This window comes from Capsella rubella, unplaced genomic scaffold, assembly GCF_000375325.1.
Source record: "Capsella rubella cultivar Monte Gargano unplaced genomic scaffold, Caprub1_0 scaffold_7, whole genome shotgun sequence".
NCBI classification, from domain to species: Eukaryota; Viridiplantae; Streptophyta; class Magnoliopsida; order Brassicales; family Brassicaceae; genus Capsella; species Capsella rubella.
The window spans coordinates 7,264,990-7,279,766 of record NW_006238917.1 but is presented as its reverse complement, the minus strand read 5'-3'; the positions used below and the strand labels follow the sequence as shown (position 1 = coordinate 7,279,766).

General features: G+C 35.0%; 4 protein-coding genes across 4 annotated transcripts; 2 read left to right on the top strand and 2 right to left on the bottom strand.

The window, feature by feature from the left end:
• Positions 1-824: 824 nt before the first annotated feature.
• Positions 825-4,144, bottom strand: LOC17877384 (protein DETOXIFICATION 39). The gene is made up of 8 exons (XM_006282827.2): positions 3,827-4,144; positions 2,210-2,841; positions 1,890-1,946; positions 1,547-1,785; positions 1,336-1,454; positions 1,156-1,242; positions 989-1,055; positions 825-895 (listed from the first exon to the last, which is right to left on the bottom strand). Exons 1-7 carry the CDS (start codon positions 4,142-4,144, stop codon positions 993-995), a joined length of 1,515 nt encoding a protein of 504 aa, XP_006282889.1. The 3' UTR covers positions 825-895; positions 989-992.
• Positions 4,145-5,669: 1,525 nt separating this feature from the next.
• LOC17879693 lies at positions 5,670-6,356 on the bottom strand. Its single transcript, XM_006282412.2, has one exon. It carries the CDS (start codon positions 6,328-6,330, stop codon positions 5,932-5,934), a length of 399 nt encoding a protein of 132 aa, XP_006282474.1. The 5' UTR covers positions 6,331-6,356; the 3' UTR covers positions 5,670-5,931.
• A 3,678-nt stretch (positions 6,357-10,034) lies between these two features.
• Positions 10,035-10,780, top strand: LOC17880642. The gene has a single exon (XM_006284568.2). The coding sequence runs from the start codon at positions 10,123-10,125 to the stop codon at positions 10,648-10,650; it is 528 nt and encodes a 175-aa protein (XP_006284630.1). The 5' UTR covers positions 10,035-10,122; the 3' UTR covers positions 10,651-10,780.
• A 688-nt stretch (positions 10,781-11,468) lies between these two features.
• Positions 11,469-14,119, top strand: LOC17879883 (calcium-dependent protein kinase 15). Its single transcript, XM_006283384.2, has 8 exons — positions 11,469-12,366; positions 12,595-12,738; positions 12,831-12,983; positions 13,079-13,191; positions 13,281-13,448; positions 13,546-13,673; positions 13,769-13,868; positions 13,954-14,119. The coding sequence occupies exons 1-8, from the start codon at positions 11,610-11,612 to the stop codon at positions 14,068-14,070; spliced, it is 1,680 nt and encodes a 559-aa protein (XP_006283446.1). The 5' UTR covers positions 11,469-11,609; the 3' UTR covers positions 14,071-14,119.
• Positions 14,120-14,777: the final 658 nt, after the last annotated feature.

The window sequence follows — 14,777 nt, the reverse complement described above, 5'->3', positions numbered from 1 at the left end:
ATTAGAAATCGCCTCAGCTCAATCCGCGACATGGGAAAACAAGAACTACGATGATAGTCTGATGGTGTGGTTACACCATTCACTCAATTCTGAAAGTGGTAACACATTTATTGTATTTTGTTGTTATAAGATAGTATCCATGTTATGAGAGTTATGTTCCATATAAAAAAAAAAAAGAAAAAAAACAAAAAAAAAAAAACAGAGTGTTTGTATATTTGAAACCAATGCCAATATTATTGAAGTCATTTGACGAACCGACGCTATAATTTTTTTTTTTTGTGCATGTCACGTGACAGCAAGCACTAAACAGATAAATTACTTTACTCAATCCCAAGTAATTAAAATACCTCAGCTTAACGAATTAAACACACACACACACACAAAAAAGATGGTTTGAAAGCAGAATTGCATCGCGAGTCATCGTCTAAAATACACCAACTATGCATCGTCTAATATACCAACTATGTTCTTTCCCAAAAAAAAATTCGAAAAAATCAGTATTATTTTAATTTATTTCTTTCCATACTCTCATGTAAATATCGAATAATAAGTTTGATATTTTAATTGAAAAGTTAATCAAGTGGTCATTGTTAATTTGATGACAAAGTTGAAGAACTAAATTAATTTCGTGAGATGTGACAATGATATGCTACTTACCTTACTACACCTATTACATAAACAATCCATGATCTGTAACTACTGTTTTTAAAAATAATATTTCAGAGAAAGGAATAAATTTAAGAACGACATTTAGCAGATAAAGAGTAATCATCCGTCAGATTTATAAAAAAAAAAACGAAAAAAAAAAAAAAATCCTAAGAGAAATCACCTCAAGATACAACACTTTGCTATCTTTTCTTTACTTTCCTTTTACTCCTCCGCACTTGTTATAAACCTGAATTTTGCAATGTGTTTGTATCAAATATTAATTAACTTGTTAATTTCAAGCTCAACAATTTCTATGAAAACTTGTTTGTAAAATCCTTACTAGGCTAGTTTTGGCGAGGCTCCTTCTTTTCGTCCCACATATCCAAACGTTTCTTAGCCTTTTCCACCTGGATCATATTATGTAACAATAATCTTAATGTGTATGTCGACATATATAATTCAAAGCAAAATATAAGATGTAACTAAATTACATGTAACGTTCGTTACCTCTTTATCCCAATCTGTTCGATACGTGACGTAGAGTAAGATGAGTGTTTGCATGAGGCTACCTCCAATCATTCCTGTCCATATTCCCTACAACCAAAAAGTCCAAAGTTCACATAAATGATTTTCATTTTGAACATGTAGCATTACTATATAGTATACAGAATATATCATAGAACATACCTTGGCTTGAAAATTGAAAGTGAAGCCGAGAATACAGCCAACGGGAATACCAACAATATAGTAACAACCAACGTTCACATATGCCACGTATGTCTGCCATCCACATCCCACTGCCACTCCTACAAACAATACCAAACCGGTTCAGGTAAATTTACGCCGGTTTTTCCGGTTTTAGCTAAACAATTGCACCTATTACTACTATTATGTATACCGGACAAGACAGGTTGAATTCCGTTGAGAATGATGGTGACGGCGAGAAAAGGACAGAGCTCAGAAACGGCTTCAGCGACGTCAACGTCCGACGTGAAAATGTAGCTGACGTAATCACGTGACCATATCACGGCGAGTGCCTCCGCCACAGAGATCAAGAAGGAAACAAAAGTCGCGGTCCATGTAGAGAACAATGCTGATTTCGGATTTCCTGCTCCAAGCTCATTACTTGTTCGTATACTGTCACATAGTTTTAATTTTAGTAACAAAAAAAAAATCATAAAGTAAGTTAGCAATGTTTTTATTATTATTAAAACAAAGTTTTAGCAATGAATAATGCAAACCTTGCAGCCGCGTTGAAACCAACGGAAACCATAAAGGATAATGCTGAAATTGACATGCTGCAAAAACAAAATGTTAGATACAAGAAAATACTTTTGTTGCAATATTTGTTTGATGTTTCGGCAATATCTGTTATATCTATTTGTTGCCCTATAGAGCAATTCTATCCCACAGATAAGAATAGTGAGGTTAAGATAATGTAAACATCACAAAATTGACTCTAACCTTCCTTTTTATTTTAGATAAGTCTATCTTAAAATCCTCAACCAAAAAGGGTCAAAACAATAAAGAACAAAAAACTCTACTAAATTAGTGGACTTACCAGATGGAGAGAGAATCAAGAGAGCGTGCAGGTTCTTTGAGCAAACCGGCAAGAAGAACAAGAATCTGTGAATACCACATTTCCAGACAAATCATAACAGCAGAGCCAGCAGATAGTTTGAAGAAGCTCCAAAGACCTTGGAACGATCTCCAACTAAGACCAGTCCACGTGTGTCTGAACTTCGGACTAACCACAATGTAAAAACTCTGAGCCCCAACTATAACCCACCAAGAGATAGTAAGAACATAGGCTATGCCCATAAGTCCCATGTCCATTACATAAACGGTGATCCACGTCAACGATAGCTGGATGAGGAGTGCGAAGGCTGAGATGTACACGCTGGGGGCTACTACGCTCTGTGCTTGGAGGAACTTTTGGGCAGTGAAGTTGACGGCGTAAGCGAAGATCTGAGGGATAAGTCCGGCGATGTACATGGATCCCATGTACGATACCGTTTTGGGCTCGCCTAAGAGGAGAAGAATGGGGTACGAGAAGGTGTATAGTACCGTCATGGGCAAGCCAACTAGGGCGAGAACAAGTGTTGCTCTTTGGAGATAGATCCCAAGCATCTCGTACCGGTGGGCACCATATGCTTGTCCACATAGTGTCTCCACAGCACTACCCATACCCAACTATAAGTAAACATAATAAAGCTCAAAAAAAAAAAATTATAGCCACCTTTATAATGTTGAAAATGTGGACAACAAATATTGTCGTCCACATTTATAAGTCAAATTCTTATCAGCATGTTTTGTCAAGGAGTTTCCCTCATAAAATAAATATATCAAAAAGTTTATAAATACACAGAAAAATATAAGAGATATATAGAACTATTTGTTTAAAAACACATAACCAATTGGATTATTTTGTGCATGCATAACTTTTGAAGAAAAATGCATGAGAGACATCATTGTGACAACATAGTCATGAAAATATTTAGGTGGGGTGTTACAAAAAAAACTAATGCACCCTACCTACTGTTAAGTGGCTAGTGCATGAAGCCAACATGTGGTCAAATCTTTCTACCACATATTTCGGATACTTTAGTATCCAAACGTAGGTTATGTAACTTCTGATAATACAAGTTTGAGCATCAAACCAACAACATTACTTTTTAGGAGAAAAAAACACTTGTTCAATACTCTAAATACATATGCATCTTTAAATTGCAAATTAAGGTATATGATCTAGTGGTTGTGGATGTAAGTAATAATACCATATAATATAAGTATATTTATATTTATACTTATATAGTGATAAATTAAGATGGAAGATGTTCATTTTATCGAAGAAAATTATTATTTCGAGATTCCCCCCGTTGAAGAAATATAATTTTTTAATGAAGTCATTAAATGGTTGAACTAAGAAGTTATTTTATAAAGAAGGCATTAATTCATTAGATTTTGTGGGGAATTGAAGAAGTTTTTCAAAAGAATAAATGACACTGTAGTCCTTCTTAAGCAAGTACTTGTGACCATCTTAATAAGTTCTAATAATTTAATGTTGACACCAAACACGAAGGCAATTGTTTATCTTAAAGCTTCACTTAAATTGCGAGATCGTGTTTTAACATTAAATATCACCATGTCTGGTTACTCGGTTGACATTAAAACGTACCATGAGGCCATAGACGAGATTGAAGCAGCTGTTTCCGAGTGATGCAGCGGCGAGTTCTTTACCGCCGAGATGTCCGGCGAAAACACGAGCCGAAATACTCATTCCGTTGTTGATTACGTAGACAAGTATCGCCGGAAGTGCCAGCCGGAAAAGGAGTTTCATCTCTATGCCAGCGCCTAAGTACACGCGCCACCGGTAAGGAAGTGAAGTCTCTGTTAAAATGCTCTCGAGTCCGACGTTTGTCGGATGCTTACGCTCAGAGACAGCCGGAACCACCAATGGTTCGGCTAAATCTCTCGCTTCATTTGACACATCCATAGGTCGTGACAAGAGTTTTTGGCCAACAACAAAAAAGAGGCTTGCTTATATAATAAAGAGTGTTTAGATGTGTGGATCTTGTGTGGTGTGTTCGTAATAAACAAAATGAAACTCCTTATTGTGTTATAAATAGGGATTGAACACGTAACTAATGTTATTGGGATATGTTTTTTTCCCTTTTTTAAAAAAAAGATCAAGAAAATCAGAGAGCCGCCTGATCATGTGAAGCTGCCGGATGGGATCGTAGGGATAAAACAAATAGTGTAAATTAAACACTAGAACGTAGCACACTTTTTAAATTCTATAAATAATATAGGTTTAGGTTGGAAAAAATAATTCTTGAAAAAGTTTTCTATTGAGAAAAGTGAATAAATAGCATAAAGGTAAAATTGAGATTATTCTAAATAGTTGATAACTCAAACAATACTTGGTTGTAGGTGAAAATATATATTAATATTTGATTTCTGACTGTTCTAGATATAATTTTAGTATTACATACATATATTTCCGTATGGTACTTATTGAATTCATAGTGCATTGGACATTTCCTTAGGTTTCAGAGTCCGGGTGCTTTCATCTTGGCTCCGGTGGTTCCATCTTGGCTCCGGTGGTTCCATCTTTTGTCACCTATTCATATAAATACAGAACATTATGTATATATTTCATATTTCATATTGCACATTAATAGAAATGTGTGATACGATAAGATTATTAATTGATCATAGATTCATAGGTGAAATTAGATTTATGACTGTCGTTGATAGTGACCGAACAATTGTCTATACGACACTCATCTTTACATCACGAAAATAGTAAATGCGTTTCATCTAGCAAAAACTGACAGGTCCAAATTACAATAACAAACAAACAAAAGCGTCGTCAACTTGGAGCAATTTTACCTACATCTTCCTTATGTGGTCGGTGCCATTTAATGATCTATGCATAACATATAAGGCTAAAAATTAGTGACATGAATCGACAAAACTCAATACTTCAAAATCCATATTTCACGTTAAGCATCTTAATATTTTTAGGTGAGTTTGCGAATGGTGGAATAGTTAACACTTAACAGTCTGACTAATCGTAATACTAAGATGCTCGACGTGGAGTTAACGTTACCCTGTGCCGTAACCGTAACGATTTAAGTGTACATGTTTTATGTATGCATAAATCATTATAGAATCTTCAAGTAACGTAACGTGTTAATGAAACTGTTCTACCGTGCACGTTGTATGGTGAACGATTTGACTATAAATACTTTTAACATTATTTCATCTTGGTGTAGTATAATCTTAAAAGTATTAAGATGCTTACGGTGAAATAGTAACAGTATTTCATCTTGGTTTTAACGATTCAATCGTATTATTTGAGTTTTTATTTTCTTAATAAAATTCGAATATGAAATGTTGACATGTGACATAGACAAACACATCCTTAAATACCTACATTTCTGTTTTCTTGATTTTTTCGGGAGTTACTCACAAATAGGCATTATTTAGGATAGTCCGTATTACTAAAAGGCCTCTAGAAATTATGCCCACTGCTATGTTTAACATTTTGCCCAATAACCACTGAAATCAAAATAAAAGTTACAAAGGGAGTGAAGTAAAATCATCAGAATAACAAAATAATTACAAAAACAAACATGTACATAATTTCAGTTAAGCTAAAATCACCGATCGAGGGGGGTCAAATTTAGGACACACACACATCAAACTCAGCTTTTCCTAACTAATCAAACCAAAAAAAAAAAAAAGGAAAAAAGAAAGAGAGACACAAAACATTTATTAATCGATCTCCGGTATGCTTTGTAACGCCGGTTTCCAAGGCTGGTGGTGATTCCTTAGATCGACGGCAGATAATCCGGTTTGATCTCCACCGTCGAACATCAACTTAGAAAGTATCTCTTCCGCCGTCAAACCCTTTAAACCAATGTTTCTCATGAGATCTTCAAGTTCTTTCTTCGTCATCCTTATCTTGATCTCCCTCCTTCCACAAGACGTTGAAGAACTCGACGACGTCGCGTTACTTGCCTCTCCCAGCAGCTTCTCTCCGTCTCCGCCGTCCTCGTCGTTAAACACGGTGGAGGATCTTCTTCTTCTTCTCTTCTTGTTAAAAGATTCATCACAATCGTCTCCAGAGCACGACGTAGTCGTTTTTCCTGTTACGCATATGCAGTTTCCCATTTTAGTTTGTTTAGTTTATTTGATGATTGATGAGTTTGTTGAGATTCAGAACTCAAGAGAGAGCGGTATTTATAGCTTAAAAGGCTCGAGGGAAAAGGATTAATTAGAGTTGTACGATCCATGTCGGGAGAAGAAGACAAAAGTTGATTGGTCTTTGTTTTTACGTAGCTCTTTTTTTTCAAAGTTACGTTGTAATTAGTTGACCAAAGGTTGTTTCATCCTCATCCACTTCTTGTAACTGATTTTAGAGTTTGTCCACATGAGTTACTGACAATTTAAATTGCATTTTTTTTTTAACAAACAAATACTATTTTTTTTTTTTGTTAAAAGATAAACTCATACTATTTTTAAACACTTTATCTTGCTTTCGATTTTTTTTTCCCGATAATCCTATTCGAACTGATGATTTTGAGAGTACGTGAGAAAAAGTGATAAGATACAAAAATTTAAACTCTAAAGTTAGATACACTTTAAAATTAGTACCTATTTTCTTGAAAATATGATGAGAAAAACATTAAAAGCAGATTCGAGTTTTTCTTTTGTCAACAAGTAACTTCGAATTTTATCCCAAATATTTGACTGATTGATTGATTGAGGACCGTACGTATTAGAGGATGTTCCAAGATGTACTATATATTTAGTGTCCACTAGTTTTCTCATCAAAAAATATTTAAAGAGTTTCTTCATAATAAATAATATAATATTCAGTGTCCACTAGTTTTCTCATAATATATAGTTAAACTTTGGAAGAGAAAATAATGTCAGATAAACTGGTGAAGTTGATGGGAGTGGACTAAAAATGTTAATTAGTTGAAATAATTGTCTATTGTGTCGGCCGTGCCCTTTCCAAAGACCAAGTTATACCACAAATTTTTAGTTGTTGGATCGTTAAGATTTTTTTCACTACATTTCACTATATGTATTTCATTGTTATTAAATTATGAAGTTGATGGGAGAGTGTAACGCTGTCCACCTGTCGTAATATGTCATTTTCTTTACTTCGCCGTTATAATTCGTCAACAAAGGCCTTCACGTAATTAGTAAAACCAGAAAGAAGATAAAACCTTGAGATAGCATTGCATGTGCACAAAACCCTTTCGTGTGTGAACATCAGTACATAGTCTATTTTTTTTTGTTTTGTAATTATTGTGTTTTTTGTATCATTCTGTTTTGATAAAAAATATTTAAAGTCCACTTAAATCATCAATCGTGGTTAGACGAGCTTGACATGATCGAACTTTTCTGCGTGGTTTGAAACCATGCTTGTAACAAAAATTTGTTACGTGAATAGTAAACTTAACTGAATCGGTTTCTAAGCAAAGGGTTTACAAAAGTTAGTATAATTAAGCAGTATATCACGTGATAAAATAATTAAGTAGTGAAATGGCGTCTATGGGTAGGTAAAAATTATTATGGGAAAAAAAGAAATAGTTCTTTTTGTTTCTTTCTTGACTCGAAATCATTTTTTACTTATAAAGGAAGGAATGTGTGAAGTGGCACAGTGTCAGCTATTCTATTTGCATGGGAAGGGAATCGCTTTTGGACTTTTTCTTGATCTTACTGAGTCTTTTTTCCCATTATATATAGTTTATACTTAACTCTTTAATTATAATCATCATGTTCCAAATTCACGTGTACAATTTTTTATATTGAATTTGAAGATAATTGGACGTTGCACTTTGATCTCTTTGCTCTGTGTGTGAATTGAATCTTGGTCAAAAGAATTGAACACACAAACTTCAACAAGAAGAAAACAGAGTCTGGTCAATTATTTCCATCCATTAAGATATACATTTCAAAATACCAATTGCATGAAAAAATTACGTAAACATATTAATTCTATTTAAAAATTTGTCATTTGCCCCAAATGGAGTAACTAAAATAGGCCTAGTTTCTTAATGGGTCGAAGTTACTAAACCGCTCACGGCTGAACAAAAATATAGGCTCGTGAGCCCGTTTCCTAAAAAGGTAATAAATATGAACAAAACAGAAACGAATGAAGAAGAGGAAGGTTCATGCATAAATTGTTCATGCCGCCTACAAAAGGAATTGAGTATCTCTCAAAATACTAATATTAAGATAAGTACCCGTATACACATGTGGGTTTTGCTCACATTTTCTAATAGACAAATCAAATTTGACTATTTTAATTTATACTTTCTATTGCACATTCGGAGAAAAGAACTAGATTGCCAAAATTTATCTACTCTCCAATACAAGTTGGTGGTTAACATGTAGCCTAGTTGACATGGTTTCCGTGAAATTTAGATTACAAAGTTGATAAAGTTTTTCTTGTTATAAATACCTCATCACTGTTTTGTAATATACATTCAAGGCTCTATAAAATTGTCGTTACAAGTTACAACAACTAACGAATCAATTGGTGCAAGTGACAAAACAGCATAGCTCAACCGGGTAATTAAGCCATCAATCATATATATGTCATTAGTTAACAGCTAATTAATTAATATCATTTATCAATATCACTTGGACAATGAAGTGGACATGTCACGTGTTTATAACAAGATTATTGAATCAATTATTCGAATGTTAATAATGAAAACGACAGATTTTGATTAATCAATAAATTAAATATATAAGAACACTAATAATTGAGGCAAAGTTAAGACGAAGGAAAGGACAGAACAATGATCCAGACACCACACGTAGACTTTAGCTAGTTTAGTTCGTCGGTCTCCATCGTTTGCCATTCACTCTCTTCTCCAATCCATCAACACCCTCGTCAAGTCCGGTCTTAATCTTCTTATTTATGGGTTCAGATAAGACCACGTGTCGACTTTAGTAGACAAGATTAGTTGGACCTGCTTGCAATGAGTGTACGCGTGTCGAACAGCTGAACTGCGACATATCTTGTTTGCATTCCCATGCGGAGATATTAGACCCCACCTCAGCTACAGACAGTAGAGTGATATAAGCCAATAACATGTTTATGTTGTTTTGTCATATATTGTTTGAATCTATATGAATATGCACAGAAATACCAAAAAATATATTCTCGGTATACTAACATAAATACTATTATTAATCATTTCGAATCTTATGTGCATGCAGACTCAAGCATTTGCCATTTGTATATTTCACATATGCTTGGCTCATTGAACTAGAACCGACGTACAAATATTTCCCACGTGGTTACCTCCTAAGACTTACATTTCAATCATCATATCATAGAAGCCTTTTCGAGGCAATCTGATTTCTTTTAAAGATCAATACATTGTACATATATCTGATAAAACTGAAACGATACAATATAATTGAAGTCTTAATTTGCGCACAGATATATATACATGCACAAATATGTGGACATTTAATCAAATTCACGGTGATCAAACATGATTGGAAAACTTTTTTTTTGGCTTGGGAAGACTATAGCATATCCAAATATTATAACGCATAGTTTAGGCACGTCGGCAAGTATATGATTAAAATTACTTTTAGACTGGGGAAGAAAAAAAAGTCCTGATCACTTATCATCTAAAATGCTGAAATAAAGACAAAATAATAGAGTGTGTCGTTATCTAAATGGTTAATATGTCGACTGTTTGACGTGGACGATGACATCTTCTTTTGATCTTACCGAACATAACTGAGTAAAAACCACACACACGAAATGTAGACCCTATTCATCTTTAATGGATATATATATTATATACACATGCTGATCATTCTCATCCTCATCCTCATCCTCATCCTCCTTCACTCTTTAGTCATATTTACATAAAAACAATACAAGAGTTCTTCCAAGTGTCTGCATTAGGTAACATTAGGTATATGGGCAAAGGTCGGGGATTAACGATTAGTCGGAGCGAACGGTTACTCGGGAGTCCTAATCAGTCCGGTGACCAACACGTGAACGTAGAAACCGCCGTTGAGATGGAACTCATGGAAGAGGATGTCTGGTCGGTGCTGGAGCCTGATCAACCAACACAAGAAAGCGCTTGGACCGCACGCTCCCTCGACGCTAGTGGCGGTGCACGGATACACAACGGAAGTGGTCGTGCGGGTGGACGAAGAAAGAAACACCTGGCGACTTCAGCGCCGGTGAAGGTTCCTGACTGGAGCAAGATCCTAAAGACGGAGCCCGTCGGGTCAATGCATCGTAACAACAATGATGCTGACGTGGCGGATGGTGACTGGGAAAGTGAGATGGTGCCACCTCATGAATACGTGGCGGCACGTATTCGTCGTAACGGTGACGGTGGTTCCTCTTTGATTTTGGGCGTGGGGAGGACGTTAAAGGGACGGGACATGAGACGGGTCAGAGACGCCGTGTGGAGCCAAACCGGGTTCTATGGCTAAATCACCTGATTAATTTTAATTTGATCATAATCTTTAGAATTGGAGTAATTAAGCACTCTACAATAATAATATCTCCATGTATATTAATATTAGTCGTCTATTCGATATTTAGGGGGTGGTATTGGTTTGTGACTTATAAAGAATTTTGATGACTTTAAAAAAATCATAGATTGTATGTAAATGAAATCATCCATAAGATTGTTAGAGAGTTTTTTAATAATCTTGTTGACTTGATTTCTATAATCTTGTAAAGTCTTTCTAACAATCTCTCTATTTTGATAATACTTTCCATGACTTTAATTTGTAAAGAAAAGTGTTTAAAATCCTAAACCAATAACATAATAATTTAATTCATTAACAATCAAAGATTCTTATGTTTTAATCGAATAACTCAAAACTTCTAAAGACTTTATATAATTCTGAATCCAATAACCCCATATTTGTAAAGATTTTAAATGAGTTTTTAAAAATCAGTAACCAATAACACCAAACTTTAAAAGAGTTTAATAAAATCTTGATTGAATAACAACTGATTTTACATAACATTTGAAGTCTTAAAAACTCTCTATAAAGCACTAACCAATAACTCCCCCTTAGTTTAATTTAACATTGTTCAACTATATTATATTCAAGATTCATAGTCAAGATTATTGTTTTATACAAAGTACATTAGAAAATTAATTAAACGGTCTTTCTCTTAAACTCGTAGCTTAGATTAGAATAATTAAGGTAGCTGAGAATGGAAATATCCGTGAAAAACTTAAAACCTTTAATGTCGGCGGAACATAAATGGAAAACACAATCTCCACTTTCACCAATATTGGTAATTAAAAGAAAAACAAATTGTGAAATAATTCGAGCAAATTTTGCTTTTTTTGTATCTCTCCGATAAATTTTCCGATCGGACTTACTTCTTCTCTAACCTAGAACACACGAAATTCTAAAAAAAAACCCTAAAAATGGGTTGCTTCAGCAGCAAACATCGGAACACAGAGAGTGACCTCATCGATGGCAGCGTACAGAGCTCAATTCCGACAAATCAACCACAAACCAATGTCGTTCCCAAGCCTCAGAAACCTCCATCTCCTCAAATTCCGACAACAACCCAAACGAATCATCATCATCAACAACAACAACAACAACAAGAAGCAAAACCCATTACAAAGCAGGTTCTAACTCCATTGAAACCAATCGTTTTTAGAGAAACAGAGACAATTCTAGGCAAACCCTTTGAAGAAATCAGGAAACTTTACACGTTAGGTAATGAATTAGGTCGAGGTCAATTCGGTATAACCTACAGCTGCAAAGAGATTACAACGGGGAACATATACGCTTGCAAATCAATACTCAAGAGGAAACTAACAAGAAAGCAGGACAGAGATGACGTAAAGAGAGAGATTCAGATCATGCAGCATTTGTCTGGACAACAAAACATAGTTGAGATAAGAGGTGCTTACGAGGATAGACAATCTATACATCTGGTGATGGAGTTGTGTGGTGGTAGTGAATTGTTTGATAGGATTATAGCTCAGGGACATTACTCTGAGAAAGCTGCTGCTGGTGTTATTAGATCGATTTTGAATGTTGTTCAGATTTGTCATTTCATGGGAGTGATGCATCGTGATCTTAAGCCTGAGAATTTCTTGCTCGCTAGTACTGATGAGGATGCTATGCTCAAAGCTACTGATTTTGGATTGTCTGTGTTCATTGAAGAAGGTGAGCTTCTTATTCTGATTTATAGTTTATATATGCAAATGTTTTAGATTTCTTAAGATTCTGACTAATGTTGCAGCAAGAATACTCTGTATATATTAAGAATCTTGTTTTATTTAGTGATGTTTTTAGTAAATAGTATTAGTGGTAAGCTTGAAAACAGAGGTTTTGCTACTTTTGTGTGAATTTGGGAACGTGTACAAGTGTTTTGCTGACACAGTGTAACTGCAGGGAAAGTTTACAGGGATATAGTAGGAAGTGCTTACTATGTTGCTCCTGAAGTATTAAGACGAAGTTACGGAAAGGAAATCGATACTTGGAGTGCAGGGATTATTCTATACATCTTGCTTTGTGGTGTACCTCCTTTTTGGGCTGGTAATAAAAGCAGACAAAACACTCTGATTTGTTTATCCATTTAACTATGTGATTTATATGTTTTCTATTGTTGTTGTTGTGTTACATTGTAGAAACTGAGAAGGGGATATTTGATGAGATTCTGAAGGGAGAAATTGATTTTGAGAGCCAACCATGGCCTTCTATATCTGAGAGTGCTAAAGACCTTGTGAGGAAGTTGCTTACTAAGGACCCTAAGAAACGAATCTCAGCCGCACAAGCTCTTGGTAAAGTCCCTTTGGTCTCTCTTAAGTGCGGTTTTGTAGTAGTGCTTTACTAATCTGTAGTGATCCTTGTGGTTTTCTTTTTTTTTATTTTTCAGAACATCCTTGGATCAGAGGAGGAGAAGCACCCGACAAGCCTATTGATAGCGCGGTGTTATCTCGGATGAAGCAATTCCGAGCAATGAACAAACTTAAGAAGCTAGCTCTTAAAGTAAAAAACTACAAACGCTTCTTCTGCAAGTTACACATTCTCTTTTGGTTTGCTTAATCATTAGTTCTGTTTCTGACTTTGTGTTGTAGGTTATTGCAGAGAGTCTCTCAGAAGAGGAAATTAAAGGCCTCAAAACCATGTTTGCGAATATGGATACTGACAAAAGCGGAACAATCACTTACGAAGAACTGAAAACAGGGCTGGCTAAACTTGGCTCTAAACTCACTGAAGCTGAAGTGAAGCAACTCATGGAAGCAGTGAGTATTGTGATCCTCTTTCCCACATGCTTCTAATGTTTCATATTCTTCTTTAAAAATATGGAACCTTAAAAGGCCTTTTATATATATGTTTCAGGCTGATGTAGATGGTAATGGAACAATCGACTACATCGAGTTTATCTCAGCAACGATGCATAGATACAGATTTGATCGAGATGAACACGTATCCAAAGCCTTCCAATACTTCGACAAAGACAACAGTGGGTAAGTTTGGTGGTACTTTGTGAAACAGTGAAAATATAAACTTGGGAGCTATTTTTAAGACACCAATATAATTGTGGATTTTTGCATATAAACAGGTTTATCACAATGGATGAGTTGGAGTCAGCCATGAAAGAGTATGGTATGGGAGATGAAGCTAGCATCAAAGAAGTCATAGCAGAAGTTGATACAGATAATGTAAGTTTCTGCTTCCTATAAGCATCAACGCAGTTATGAACAAGTCTTAAGCCAAAATCAAGATAACTGAGTCTCTCTTGTGCAGGATGGAAGAATAAACTATGAAGAATTTTGTGCGATGATGAGAAGTGGTACCACGCAGCCACAACAAGGGAAACTTCTTCCAGGATCTATTGATGATTTGATCATAGAAAAATCTTGATAGCGAAACTTAAAATTAGTTAGATAGCCAAAATTGATTATTTCATTCAGCCTCAAATCAAGTAGATGGCAAGTATAATATAGTGATAAACAAAGGTTACGTGACATACGTTTTTTTAATTCAAGAATAGTCTTTCGTACGTACACATCCTAAAAGTAAAAGATTGTTTAATAAAATTATACTCCCATCATCAAAGTATTGAAACTAAACATTAAAGTGTCACGTACTCTGAAGAACTTGGTGCCTTGTCCAAAGTCTTCGTCTCTTGAGAGTATAAGAATTCAGAAAATTAAGTTCTTCGTCGAGTGCCCACAAAAGAATGGCTAGTAACATGTTTTCAAACCTCACAAAGTCTTCACCTGGAATAGAATACATTAACGGAGTTATATAGATGATATACATAATATAAAGGGAAAAAGAGGGTTTTCAGTGAAAGGATTCACCTTCTATATCCTTATAGATATCGGTACGGGCTTCATCATAGGTTTCTCTGGTGGTGGGCAAGGGGAATAATCTTGGCATGGTTTCGCCGATGATGCTAGAGAGAGAGTTTGTATACTTAGGGGGTGAACTGAACGTATGATTTTGGGAAATGAGAGAGTTTTTAGAATATTTTGGTGGAATTTTTAGAATTCTCTTATTTATTTTTTTAAAAAGAAAAAAAAAGAATTTGTGATTTGGTGAGATTTTAATTGATTATATCGAGT

Coding starts and splice junctions, on each gene's coding strand:
- LOC17877384 (XM_006282827.2), bottom strand. CDS start 4,144: ATGGATGTGTCAAATGAAGCGAGAGATTTAGCCGAACCATTGGTGGTT. Junction 2,842..3,826: donor ATCTCGTCTATGGCCTCATG/GTACGTTTTAAT, acceptor GTTTACTTATAG/TTGGGTATGGGTAGTGCTGT. Junction 1,947..2,209: donor CTTGATTCTCTCTCCATCTG/GTAAGTCCACTA, acceptor TTGTTTTTGCAG/CATGTCAATTTCAGCATTAT.
- LOC17879693 (XM_006282412.2), bottom strand. CDS start 6,330: ATGGGAAACTGCATATGCGTAACAGGAAAAACGACTACGTCGTGCTCT.
- LOC17880642 (XM_006284568.2), top strand. CDS start 10,123: ATGGGCAAAGGTCGGGGATTAACGATTAGTCGGAGCGAACGGTTACTC.
- LOC17879883 (XM_006283384.2), top strand. CDS start 11,610: ATGGGTTGCTTCAGCAGCAAACATCGGAACACAGAGAGTGACCTCATC. Junction 12,739..12,830: donor TGTACCTCCTTTTTGGGCTG/GTAATAAAAGCA, acceptor GTTACATTGTAG/AAACTGAGAAGGGGATATTT. Junction 12,984..13,078: donor CTCAGCCGCACAAGCTCTTG/GTAAAGTCCCTT, acceptor TTTATTTTTCAG/AACATCCTTGGATCAGAGGA.